General features: G+C 38.3%; 4 protein-coding genes across 5 annotated transcripts; 2 read left to right on the plus strand and 2 right to left on the minus strand.

Moving 5' to 3' along the window:
- Window positions 1–2,505: 2,505 nt before the first annotated feature.
- On the plus strand, window positions 2,506–4,093 carry LOC104781638 (chaperone protein dnaJ 49). Its single transcript, XM_010506358.3, has 2 exons — window positions 2,506–2,635; window positions 2,786–4,093. Exon 2 carries the CDS (start codon window positions 2,796–2,798, stop codon window positions 3,897–3,899), a length of 1,104 nt encoding a protein of 367 aa, XP_010504660.2. The 5' UTR covers window positions 2,506–2,635; window positions 2,786–2,795; the 3' UTR covers window positions 3,900–4,093.
- LOC104781639 (nuclear pore complex protein NUP93B-like) lies at window positions 4,069–9,307 on the minus strand. The gene is made up of 15 exons (XM_087510682.1): window positions 8,932–9,307; window positions 8,686–8,777; window positions 8,319–8,385; window positions 8,126–8,185; window positions 7,950–8,039; window positions 7,334–7,591; window positions 6,981–7,076; window positions 6,753–6,887; window positions 6,510–6,563; window positions 6,304–6,387; window positions 6,078–6,167; window positions 5,115–6,005; window positions 4,771–4,952; window positions 4,373–4,664; window positions 4,069–4,286 (listed from the first exon to the last, which is right to left on the minus strand). Exons 1-15 carry the CDS (start codon window positions 9,031–9,033, stop codon window positions 4,209–4,211), a joined length of 2,571 nt encoding a protein of 856 aa, XP_087366808.1. The 5' UTR covers window positions 9,034–9,307; the 3' UTR covers window positions 4,069–4,208.
- Window positions 9,250–10,709, plus strand: LOC104781640 (uncharacterized). Of its 2 annotated transcripts, none has more exons than XM_010506360.3 (4): window positions 9,250–9,627; window positions 9,733–9,859; window positions 9,941–10,306; window positions 10,388–10,709. In XM_010506360.3, the coding sequence occupies exons 1-4, from the start codon at window positions 9,576–9,578 to the stop codon at window positions 10,521–10,523; spliced, it is 681 nt and encodes a 226-aa protein (XP_010504662.2). In that variant the 5' UTR covers window positions 9,250–9,575; the 3' UTR covers window positions 10,524–10,709. The 2 variants fall into 2 exon arrangements, with proteins under 2 accessions (XP_010504662.2, XP_010504661.2); XM_010506359.3 differs by having other exon boundaries at window positions 9,251–9,627; window positions 9,728–9,859.
- Window positions 10,535–12,561, minus strand: LOC104781641 (transcription initiation factor IIB-1-like). Its single transcript, XM_019244186.2, has 7 exons — window positions 11,876–12,561; window positions 11,748–11,772; window positions 11,534–11,666; window positions 11,322–11,443; window positions 11,151–11,239; window positions 10,967–11,046; window positions 10,535–10,867 (listed from the first exon to the last, which is right to left on the minus strand). Exons 1-7 carry the CDS (start codon window positions 12,433–12,435, stop codon window positions 10,734–10,736), a joined length of 1,143 nt encoding a protein of 380 aa, XP_019099731.2. The 5' UTR covers window positions 12,436–12,561; the 3' UTR covers window positions 10,535–10,733.
- Window positions 12,562–12,895: the final 334 nt, after the last annotated feature.

Below are 12,895 nucleotides of genomic sequence, written 5' to 3' on the forward strand. Positions count from 1 at the left end.
GACGTTTACTTACAAAGTATAATTGTAAATATAGTAAAATCGCAGAGTTGCACTGTTGCACAGATCCATCTTCCAATAAAAACGTTATTTTTAGCATGTTGATTTAGCTACAATTTTTGTCTTCTTTATGTTCTCTTAATTTCCATGCTAATGTTACAAGTAGGTTACAATTACTAGTATTAGATGACTCTTTATGGTTAATTAAGTCTGATCTCTGATCTAAAAAATTATTATATATTCTCTATGTCCTACAAAGATTAATGTTTTGGGTTATATTTTTTTGTCCCACAAAGATTGATGTTTTGTAAACTTCAAAAAGTAATCATTGAAAATATTAAAAATTTTAAATTGTTCTTGGTTTAAAATTAAATAATATTTCTTTAGTTAAAGAAAAAAATATGTTTAAATTTAATAATTATTGTTTTCTTAAAATACGTAAAAGATTCTAAATATCAATATTTTAGGAACAATCTTTTAGGACTGATATAGTAAGACATAAATCTCATACCTTTTTTTTATAGTTAACCGAAAATAAATAAATAACAAACACTAATAGATTAAGTAAATGGATGGTTGCTCTGAAGCCTTTAAAGGTGCGTGGACACTAATAGCATATGCCCATCCCAACTTGCTCTGTTTTAACGTATCGCCCACCTTTGCGAGACTGCGCTGCCTCTCGTAATATATGATGTTTTAACTAAAGCACACAGATTAAGAAATCTTTACTTTTAAAAAGTTCAACTAATCAGAAACAATACTGCATAATATAAAATACTAAATTAATCTAAAAGTTGCATAGAAACTTGAAAACATCATATATTATAAAACAAAAAATTTCTCTAAAATATCTTATATTTTGAAACGGATGGAGTATTTTCTTTTGGTCTTTGTTACCCCTTTTCAATTCTTTACAATATTAATATGCACACCTTTGTTCACCAAATTATATTCAAGACTTTTATGTTTCTCTGTATGCAAATTTCATAAATAAAAATTGACCATTTTGGTAGCACTAAACCTAGCTTTATGTTTAATTGCGGTTTAACAAAGTTGACGAAAAAACAAAATAACATGTTGATCAGATCCATACAGACAGACCTTTAAACCTGAGAACAATCATGCTGCTCTTAATATTAAAAACTATAGTTAATTCAGAAAACTGGTCACTTATATATTATTAACACATGTACATTATATATGACGTTATATGATGTGAACTTAAATTATTAAATGTAAGAAAAAGGTTAGCTCCATAGTCAGAAAAATTCATTCAATATATTACTATAATTGTGGAAGTCCTAGCTGTTATTGGCTTGTCACCCATTTTTGACCCAGTTTCTCTTAATGAGGTGCAAATTCTTTATTTAACAACAAGAAAAATAGTAGTAGCAGTAGCAGCCTAGCAGGTCTTATTTAGCACACAAAATGGTAACAAGTTTTTGATTTTACTTATTTTTAGAATATGATAATAAGACTGCGCCTAGCCAGATGCAGAACCCCCCTCCCCAGTACAACTTATTTCATAAAAGCTAATCAGGATATGTTGTTTGTTAAGTCTTTAAGCAAACTGGTCAAGCACATACAACAACATTTGACAGTTGACACAATCAAGAATCACAACATGGACAAATATTCTACAAAGTCTGTTACATTGGGAACCATATTCCATATAATATGAAGATATCAGATGTTGACACACAAACTAATCAAAGATAATACAATCTTACTAACCCAATCTGTGTCATGACAATAAATTCTCTCAAAAGATTATGATCATTTGAACCCGATTATGATGGCAGAAAACAAAACAAGAAAAAGTCTGAGAAGAAGATAAAGAGCACATGGAGTAGTAATTAACTCACAGCTTTAAAGACTATCAAGCTTGTCTACTGTATAGTACTAATCCTGCTCCTCCTTGTTACATTAGTTAGTACAAAAAGGGAGCCTTTTATAGGCCCACTGATGTTAAGTAGTATACTTCAATGCATCTTCTAGTTATAGGATCCATAGGTAGAAGTAGAACTTAAAAGTAGCTAGAAGAAAGAAGAACTAAAATGAGTAAATGACAATTTAATTTGGTAGAGCAGCAGATAATTTTCTTGCCAGTTTCCATATATATCTTTTAAAAAATGTCTTCTCACATAAACCAGCAGAGTATATGACTATAGAACATGAATTGTCTAAGAGATACATTTTGCAGTTAATGCCTCGGAATTTTGAAAGATGCATTGGATGAAGAAAATATATATTTTTGGCTAAGTAATCAAGAACAATAAATCAGACCGTTTCGTTGTATGTCCCTCAGATTTCTTAATAGTTTGAGCAGTAAAATTAGGCCGTACCTAATTAATTACCTAACATTAAACACTAACTTCTACTGAACTGGACCGGTTCAATGATACACTTAATAAGTTTGTAACCGGAAGAAACCAGACCAAATTACTTTGAATTCTCAAGTAACCGGAACTGATTGAAATTTATCGGGTACCTTCCCTTGTACCGACAATGGTACGCTAATCTCAGATTCAGCTTGGGATTTGTCTCGTCTTTATCTCAACAGCAAATCGTGTTTTTAGAGTCGTCTTGAAAATTCTTCTTCCACAAAAAATATCCCAATCTGACAAAATCCGAATCGGTGAGGAGAAACGCTAACTTCGAAAGGGGTTCACTTTATCTCTCTCTCTCTCTCGCTCGAACAGTCTCATGATCGAGATTTGCTTCTTCTTCAACAACAACACTCGGTATTTTCACTCCTCCTGATTCTCTTTGTTTCATCATCATCTAGGGCAGAAACAATGGATGGAAACAAAGAGGACGCGTTGAAGTGTTTGAAAATCTGCAAAAATGCCATGGAAGCTGGAGATCGACCTCGCGCTTTAAAATTCCTTGCTAAAGCTCGTCGTCTTGATCCTAATCTCCCTATCGATGATCTCGTCTCCGAGCTTAACAACAAATCAGACGAACCAGGATCTGCAAAACCTCCTGGATCTGCTGCAACCGCCAAGGATTCTTCAGATCGGCCTTCGTTACGTCAACGTGGATCGTCAACGACGTCATCATCGTCTTCTTCAATCTCCTACACTGAAGAACAGATCTCTATCGTGAGAAAGATTAAATCTAAAAAGGATTATTACGAGATCTTAGGTCTTGAATCAAACTGTTCTGTTGATGATGTTAGGAAAGCTTATCGGAAACTTTCTTTGAAAGTTCATCCTGATAAGAACCCAGCTCCTGGTTCTGAAGAAGCTTTCAAATCCGTCTCCAAGGCGTTTCAGTGCTTAAGCAACGAGGACGCTAGGAAAAAATACGATGTTAGTGGTTCCGATGAACCTATCTACCAACCACGTGGATCTGCTAGAAGTAATGGATTCAACGGTGGTGGATACTATTACGAAGACGAGTTCGATCCCAATGAGATTTTTAGAGCCTTCTTCGGTGGAGGAGGATTCGGTGGTGGTGGAATGCCTCCTGCCGCTACTCAATTCCGATCATTCAACTTCGGAGCTACTCGTCAAAGAGCAGCTAATAATAACAATCAAGCTCCTGAAGCAGGTTTCAATGGTCGTATACTTCTCCAGCTACTTCCTGTTATCTTCATACTCCTGCTCAACTTCTTGCCTTCTTCTCAACCGGTTTACTCACTCTCTGCTACTTATCCTTACCATTACAAGTTCACTACACAGAGAGGTGTCAATTACTTTGTGAGATCGTCTAAATTCGAGCAGGATTACCCACGTGATAGCAACGATCGGCATGTTTTGGAAGAACAAGTTGAGAGAGATTATGTGTCTATACTTAGTCAGAATTGTAGGTATGAGATGCAGAGGAAACAATGGGGATTTGTTCGTGAAACACCTCATTGTGATATGATGCGGAGATTTGAGACGGCTGAAGGCTAGCACCAAGAATGATTGAGGCACACACAAATGGGTCAGCTTATAAACATTTTTCATGTCAACGCCTTCACGAATCAGAACTGATATATGTTTTTGTTATTGTTTTGGATTTATTATATAATGCTTTAGAGAACCTAACATACGATCCTTGGATTTTGTGTGATTATATCTCTGAATTAAGTTTTGGGTTTTATTAACGATGCCTGTTAGAACCAAAAAAACATATCCTTCGTTCTAAAGTAAAGTAACAAAACTGGGTTCAAAAGCTTCTTACGGGACCTTCCTCAGAATAGGGTTCAAGTTTTCTTAGATTCAAAAGCTTCGAGCAACCTTCTCATACAAGTCTCGGGGCCAGTTCCGCTGTGTGTTGCTTGCAAGAAATCCAGCAATCTGCAAAAGAAATTCACAATTGATATCCCTGTACTGATCTCTCCTGATCTGACAAGTGCCTGATTAAGTATTTTGTCAATGTGTACCTTAGATCTCATACCCCTCATCGATCCATCAGTGTCAGCTACGTTATCCAGACACGTCAGAGCAACCTTGAGTAAATCAGGGACACAGGTCTGAAAGTAAGAGGATGCTCTCTGAAACTCGTTTGGGGTGGTGTTAGGTAGTCTTGGATCGAGATGTAGGAATGGAAGTTTCGCGACTTCTCTTATGGCATTTAGATGATTGCCTAGTCTGGCTAACTTGTGGATTGACAGTATTGCCTCAAGCTCTCTTAGTATTGTTTCTTGCTCCATGACTTGATCACTTCCCTGGATACTGTAGTATACACAAGTGTGTGAGACTTCTAGTAAGAAACTCCATATTCAACAACTACACAACTAAGATAAGTAGATGAATGAATCCATAAGAGTCTGCAATTTACCTGGCTTCAGGGTGATATTTGTAAGTATCGAGAATATCATTGCCTGAGAGAACAAGCCCCGCTGCTTGGCTTTCACCATCTGACCTTCCACGGACAAGGGAGCAAATGGCTTCGGATAGACACTTGTTTACCGTTTCCAAGGCAGACGAATACGCACCAACTCGCTTCTGTATTTCTATCGCCTGCATTCGATAACAAACAGTTAAGAAACTGAAACATGGTCAAATTAACAAAATTTTGGTATGTGAAATCACTTCACTTTAACAAGAAACCAATGGACAGTTAGCTGAAGCATGTTTTAAGTTATTAGTGTGTGATCACAAAGGACATAAACAACTACTTACTTCGTCATATAATCCAGCTGCTTGACACTGAAGCGCAGCTTCAATCAAGAACTGCTGCTTCAATCTAATATCCGGCAGAAATCTTCCAAGCTCGCCTTCTTCACCGGAACCTCTAGCACCAAGCAGTAAGCAAATACCACCCTCTCGTAACAAGATCTCAGTCAGTAGTTGCTTCAACATCATGTTCCTTTGCCTTTGTTGATCCACGTTACTTCTTCCAGACCAAGCTTCTCGCCCCCCACCTACTGCAATAGCAGCTTGTGCATAGTATTCCAGCGTCGTTTTCAGATCATCATGATGTAAAAACATCGTCCCATATTGCCTAATCATGCTAGATGCCTCAGCATTAGCATCCATCACGCTTAGTTTGTGCCCAGTCCCAGATCCTTCAGATAGCACGGAATGGTCCACTAGCGAAATAGCTATATGGACAGCATCAATGTCATACCCTTCATCTCCTGCTTCTTTGGACATGTACATAATCACTGGTAGTAACTGAATGCTGAGAAGCAAAACATATGGGTATACCAGAGGGTCTTTGCCATTCTTAGTGTAATAAGATGGCTCAAATTTATTAAGATAAGCCTGAAGATCATCCAAACTGTAAGGCACTAGCCCATCATTCAAGACCACAGATGAAGATCCACCAGCTACGTCACGTACGCATGATAGTTTGAACCAAAGAAAATCTTCTATTGTGTTAAAGAGCGTCGAAAAATCCCTCACGATTCGATCAATTTGCCGTCGGGAACCAGATATTATAGTGTAGAGTAGGAGCTTCTTCTTGTCATATGTTGTCTGGCCCAACCTCAACAACCTCTCACATTCTTCAGAAGCAATAGCGGCGGTATGTGCAGCCACAGTACCACCCGTGGTAATCCAGTCGGTAAACTGCCCAAAAAAAGGGAAATCAAAAAGGCAACTCCAAAACTTAAATGTAGGTTTAAAGGTGAGAAAATATACAAGAGGAGCAAACTGTTGCTGAGATGAACGGGATGATTGGGCAATTTCTCTAGCTTCCTCATAATAACCAGTTCTCAAACAAAAATATATCTGTAATCAGAACGGTATATTTCATCAATCTCTTACTTTAAGAAACTTGGGGAACAGCAATGAAAATATTATGCAGTTCAACTTAATTGTTGAGGACAAAGTGAAAATTTAAAGCGTAAGCGAAAATATGTGAAACCTGCTGCCAAGTAGTATCAAATGGTGGTTGCCTATGAGCATCGCCTGAATCAAAATCTAAAAGCCCATAATCTCTCAGACGAATCTGCAAAGTATTGAAAAAGAATCAAGAAATGCAAACAACCCAATGTATTTGACTGCCACAAAATAATATTCCTGTGTATATATCTGTTTAGTGTTAAGCTTTTTTAGATCTGTGGCACTAACCCGAAGAAAAGCACGAATTCTTTGCAAATTTCCAACAGATCCACCAAGAGCAGCCTAGAACAAGATACGAAAAAAAGGAAACATGTTCTGACTATTAACGCACTTGAACTCACGGAAAGATCAAGGGCATACTTTCAAGGAAGCATCCTTGAAGTTAAGAAAGTAATTAAAAAGATGCATCTATATGTAGCATTCTGTAAATAGCAGTTGCATGCAAAATTAATACAAGGTAGAAACGAGTACTTGTGTATGATGACTTTGAATTGTATCCATTATATGTTTCCCATGCCCACATTCCAAATGGCGTCTTGCACCTATCACGAGGGCCATCCTCTTGGAGACACCATGTTGTACTTCTGATTCTTCACCTGTCATTGCCTGATTTATAGATTGGTTAAGGCCTTGGAAATGTAAGAACAGTCCTTTAAGGTGCCACTGGTTGGAAAAAGAAACTTCCAATCAAAAGATCACCTGAATAAGTTGCCATATTTTCTGAATGTTGACTGATTTTCCACGAGTCAGATTAATTCCTAGAATGTCATATGCACCATTGAACGATGTTGCAGGCTATACAAAAACATGAATAAGATGTTGGTAGGAAACAGAGCTGAACAAATGAGTACAAGGTCAACTAGTTATACGTAATGCTAAAAAAAGACACTCATCATCAAAAGGTGAAGGGTGTACAGATTCTTTTTAAAATTTAGCTTGACCTCTAAGAGCAGTAACAAAAAAATGCACAATTATCATCTGCAATTATCAAACAGGACGACATTCAAAATGCACCAATGTAAATATACGAGGAGGTTTTTGGAAATCCATACTTTAAACGGCAAGCCTCGTTCTCTTGCAGAGTTTAGTTTCTTCACAACCTCGGCATAGACATATGACTTTTTCTCATGAATGGGCTTGTTAGTCATAGACACCAGTTCCATTCCAGGTTTTGAAGATACTTGAGGACTCAAAGCCATTAGTGAACCAGCATGAGTGCCTCTGCTTGAATCGATCATCTTGGTCTTAGGTAACATTGAAATTTTGCTAAGGCTATGAAGAAAGTCACGTTTTTCTTTTCTATAGTCCTCCTGCCATAAACAGATTTGACATTGAAGTATATATGAGAACTAATATCCTTCTAATTAGCAATAAGCAACTCAACCAGCTTCTAACTGATTCTACGCCAAGAATTTCCAAATTACAATGCCATATATATGTAGGGATGAAGAACATGTTCCTCTGTTTAACAATTACGTTCTCATGCTAATATCATTTACCAGACTCTGTCTGTACTACTAGTAGCATAATGAGGAGAAGCTAAAGGCGAGGAGGAAAAACTTTAAAACCATTAGAAACAGGAGAAAAATGTATGAGGGTAAAAGATGTGACAGCTGAAACTAACACGGAAATCAATTCAAAACAATTTTTGATAGACGAAATACTGACCTCCAAAACTTTCAACATGTAGTTGTTAAAGCTTCGAACGTTATCTTTTTGAGCCTCCTGTATAGCCGATACCATAGCCATTTCATGAACCTGGAGACAAGAATAATGGCATATAGAATATATGTAGTGTGATCTGAAAATAGGGAAGTTTCGAAGAGCACTTAGATATAGAAAACCTGTTGCAAGTATTCCTCAACACTTGTTGCGTCGGCAGGGAATACATCCTCAAATGTCGTCTTTTAACAATCCAGAAGAAAAAAAAATTAGAAGCGTATGTGGCCAAACTATACATTACTCCAAAGACAACCTACTAGAACACAAAGCAATATAAGCTAGTTGATAGAGACAGAAAATAGAAAAAATGCTCACCTTCAACTCAAATGACTTAAGATCACGAGATAATTGATCTGCATTGATTCCCTCCCGTGCAAGTAGTCTGTGTATTCAATCAGCAAAAAAAATAAAGAGTAACAGAATAATCATCACACTCAAGTTGTATAGCTAGCTTCTCGCTTATGAAGTTATTAACAACGGAAGACCACCCAATTTTTTTCAAAAATATCAATCAGAGGATTCTACTGTGTTAAGCTCGTCGGACCTAAAAAACAATCTCGCACCGCAATACTCTTTAATGCCCAGACTGAGTCATCAATTTTGAATTCTCCGGGACTCAACTCTGTAGGACATTAACGCAAGACCTAGGGATAAAGAAAAGAATCGAAGCTGAAGAGAGTACCTAGTAGCAGCAATAGACTGTGCCGGAGCTTCGTTTCTTAGGGTTTTAGCCTTGAGTTTCCTCGACAATGTTTCCAATTGATCCAAATTCCTCTACAAATCACACATACATATCATAACGAATCAATCGCGACGCGATAAGGAAGCTAATAAACCAGATTTTACAACCTAAAGCAACCAACGGCGAATATTTTCTACAAACAAATGGAGAGTCGGAATCGAAAAGAGTAGTGGTTAGTTGAAGGACCTGAAGAGGAGGAAACTGAGACGAAGGAGTCGCTTGATCCAGAAGCTTAGTCGAATAATGGAGAAGATCAGTCCATCCACTCATCTCCTGGTCGTTCGCCATTGATACTGGGTTCAAGCTCTACACAAGGAGTCAAGGAGAAAAAGAATGGGAACTGGGAAGCGTGGTATGATTTGAAACTTTTTACAAACTCTTTTTTTTTTTCTTTTTCTCATTTAGTCTGAAAAGACGATATAACGTATGCGGTTTAAACCGGTTCGATCGGTTCGGGTATTGATTCCTTATTTCTTCGGTACAATAAAACTCAAACCAAAGAATTGGTGAAAACATTATACACACATACGGCACGACCTATTTGGCTGCTGGGTTCAAGCTCTCGGGAGAGAGTTTGGAAAGACGATATAACGTACGCGGTTTGAACAGGTTCTATCGGATCGGGTTTTGATTCTTTATTTCTTCGGTACAATGATACTAAACCAAAGAATTGGAGACAGATAAAGAGCACGAGAACGACCTAAAAGAGACAGATATAAAACTGTACACCAACTGTTCGACGAATTGCCCCCATCGAAGCTTGCTTATGGAGGAAAAAGACTGGGAAGCTTCCTCTTCGAGCGAAAACGAAGCTGGTGATTTTCCAAACGATGATGACGAAGAGTTTCATTCTGGTGGTTCAGTGCCCAAGTTACAGTTCAGGTGAATAAAAACCCGCGGCTAATTTCTCGTTTTACTTGCCCGCATTATAAACTGCTAAGTCAACTCAGTTTCTCTTTCTATTGGTGTTTGCAACATGTAGAGTAGGATCTTCCAAGGCTCGTTGGATTGCCGAATTAGGAATGGCTGAAGTTGAAGTTAAAAGGGGGAAACTTTGGACAACTACTGGAATCATTCGTAGTGGAAAGACATATTGCTTCATTGAAGAGGCTCTGTATGTGGCAAACTAAACATTTTATACTAGTTTTATGGATCTTAGATTTCTGAAATTCACATTATGAAATCTGTTCCGCAGGTATTTGAGTGAAATAGGGGAGTTGCAGATCTTAGGTAGTGAAGATGATGTTGTGATCCCGTTGAAGGACTTGTATGAGAAAGTTGCAGAGGAAGAAAGTGGTTGCTGTTGGGAAAACTACGAGGTTTATAGATACTTAAAGGGTCTTGGTTACATCCTAGGCAGGCATGGGGTTTCTTGGACATCAAAGGATGCTGCATTTACAGTTCGTTCCGCTGAATGTCCTGAAGATAAGGATACTGTAGCTAAACTCTTGGGAGATATGCAGATCTGTGATGCAAGAGCGGTGTATGACGTGTATTTGCCGAATAGCAGATTCAAGAAGTCTTCTCCTGGTGAACCGAGCTTTGTGGCTTGCTTCTCGGGGTAAGCACTTTCGTTAGCTAGAACTATGAAAGCAAGTTTGCCATTACACATCTTACTCAATATACTCATCCGCTTTTACAGGGACTCTCCACCAAGCAAAGAAGATATTAAAGTCCTGCAAAAGCGCATAGCTGCGCCATTAATGTTCTGTCATATCGCTCAGGGCCGTGCCAGTTTCTTTTCCTTCAGTTCCATAGACCTCCCTGTCTTACCGTAAAATGTAACAAAAGACTGAATGATCTTGTATTCTTTCGACAAAGTCAGAAAACAAAGTAACTTTGATGTTGCGTATATCATGAGGTATTTTATGTACGACTCTTTATGTTTTTCTACAAGAGATGAGAAGAATTTTGTAAAAGGCTTCAGGAAAAGAAAATGGAAAGACGAATGCTTTTTTGAGTGAGATTGCTTGTATCTTCGAAGATATCTAAGGACGGCCGAGGTTTTTCAGGTCCCTTGGCTTGGCAAACCCCTTTGGTGTAATTGTTGACAGTTTCGGATACAAATCCTTGTATGTTTCTGTTATCGCTGTTTCTGCAATTCCAGTGACTTCTATAAGATCTGCAACTCATCAAGTGTCAATATGTTAGAGAAAGAGAAGAGCTGATCAGACTTTGCTTTACAGCTAGCTTGCTATTTAGATGGAGATTTACAAGTAACCTTTGAGCAGCTTCTTCTCATAAGAAAGTCGAGCAATGGCATATACGATTCCTGCGGCAACTGATACATGACTCCTACTGCTGCAATAAGTAGAAATATGGTTTCTTTAAAGTCAGCTGCTGCATCATATATCTGCTTACTCATCCACTAAATTCTAATGAAACTGCTCAAATGATGAATGTACCTATCAGTAATAATATCATAAGCTTCCGCAGCTTCTTGAGCAGCTTTAACAGCTTCGCTATCCAATCCAAGTTCAGAACAAAACCGCTTCTGCAGATGAATATAAATGTCAGTAAACGAGAGCTATTGACACAGGTGAGCAATACAACAAAAGTTTAATGCACAAACTCACTATAAAGTCAACAGCTTTGATACTCATCAGCCAATTTTTGTTCATCTTCAGTTTCTCAGCTATGAACCCAATTGCCTTGGTAATATCCGGTATTGGGGCTTCATTGGCAACAACAGATATTTCTACAACAAAAATGGTTTTGAAAAAGCTGATTCAGCTACAGCAAGAAAGGAACCAGGATCTTTCAGGTTTCAAGTATTAAGTATATATACCCGCCATAGACCGAGTCCGATCACTGCATCGACAGGCAATGTAGATACAAGCAGCGCAAAGGACGTTTGGTTCCTTTCGTTTCTTTCCTATGTTATACTTCTCCACTTCCTTAAAGATCTCATTAGCGTGATCCTGTAGATCAAGAAACACACCAGTTCAAACTTATCCGTATACTAACTATTCTAACAGGGACAAAACAAAAAGCTTATTTACCTTGACCCTCGGAGGAAGTTTCAACCTGCAAAAATGGATGAAGCAGTATTTAACTCTGATCATCTTAAATTCTCTGCATGTGTGATTGAAGTTCTTGTCTAAGAAGAGAAAGAATGAAATAACGGTACCCATCGGAGATAGCTGAGATGGAGACGATGACACCATCGGAAGAAGCAGTAATCGTCTCGGGATTCTGCGAATTTCCAAGAGTAAGGGACAAGAAATCATCGGAGGAACCATTCTCTAGCTCGGTGGTAACGATAGAGCCTGTATCAAAGCCAGGTTTCAGCGAATATTCATCGGAAGAAGCAGTGTTCATCTCGGGGTTCTGAGTATTTCCAAGAGTAAGGGACAAGAAACGATTGGAGGAACCATTCTTCAGCTCGGTGTCTACGGTAGAGACTGGTTTCAACGAATCTTCAAGATTAGGGGACAAGAAATCAACAAAGGAACCATTCGCGGGATCTGTGGTGGACCTGGTTGTGACAATGGACAGACCACTATTGCTTATCGGAGGATCACTGAGACGACGAACAGTATCGTTCTCTTTAACATCGACACCATCTTCGACAGAGTGATATTTAATTTCAAGACCACAATGGGAGCATCGTGTCCTTCTCTCAACGTGATCGGTGACAACAGTGGCCCTCTTACATCCTCTGCAACAGTCACGCCACACCTGCATCATCGAAACCCTAGTTTCTCTATCCTGATTTTGCGATTCCTTTGATCTCTTCTTCTTTCTCAGTGCTGAGTAGAGTCAGGTGGAGATTTCGGGAAAAACAAAGTGGAGGGACTCTGAAACAGAGTTAACGGTTGCTTCTCATCTTATTTTATAGACCAAAAAAAAGTTCAGCTGTGTTACGGTACACGTAGATACAACAATATGAAGCGTTAATATAATAATATGGGGCCCATTAAGCTTCGATCGGACGGTCTTTATCGTTTCGAGATATTACGAAAGGAGATGGAACTTTGTGCCGTTTCAAGGCTCCGTCACTAAAACCAGTGCCGTTTTTTGGCTGTTTGCCTAAGGAGTCACTCTCACCGTCTCACGTGAGTCGTGACGTCGTCTTTGCTCAGTCTTGTTGAGTCCTTCAATCATAAAATGATTAAACGGTCCAGTTTCTTTTTTATATGTAAATCAA

Source organism: Camelina sativa, chromosome 4, assembly GCF_030686135.1.
Source record: "Camelina sativa cultivar CO46 ecotype springtype chromosome 4, ASM3068613v1".
Classification (NCBI taxonomy): Eukaryota; Viridiplantae; Streptophyta; class Magnoliopsida; order Brassicales; family Brassicaceae; genus Camelina; species Camelina sativa.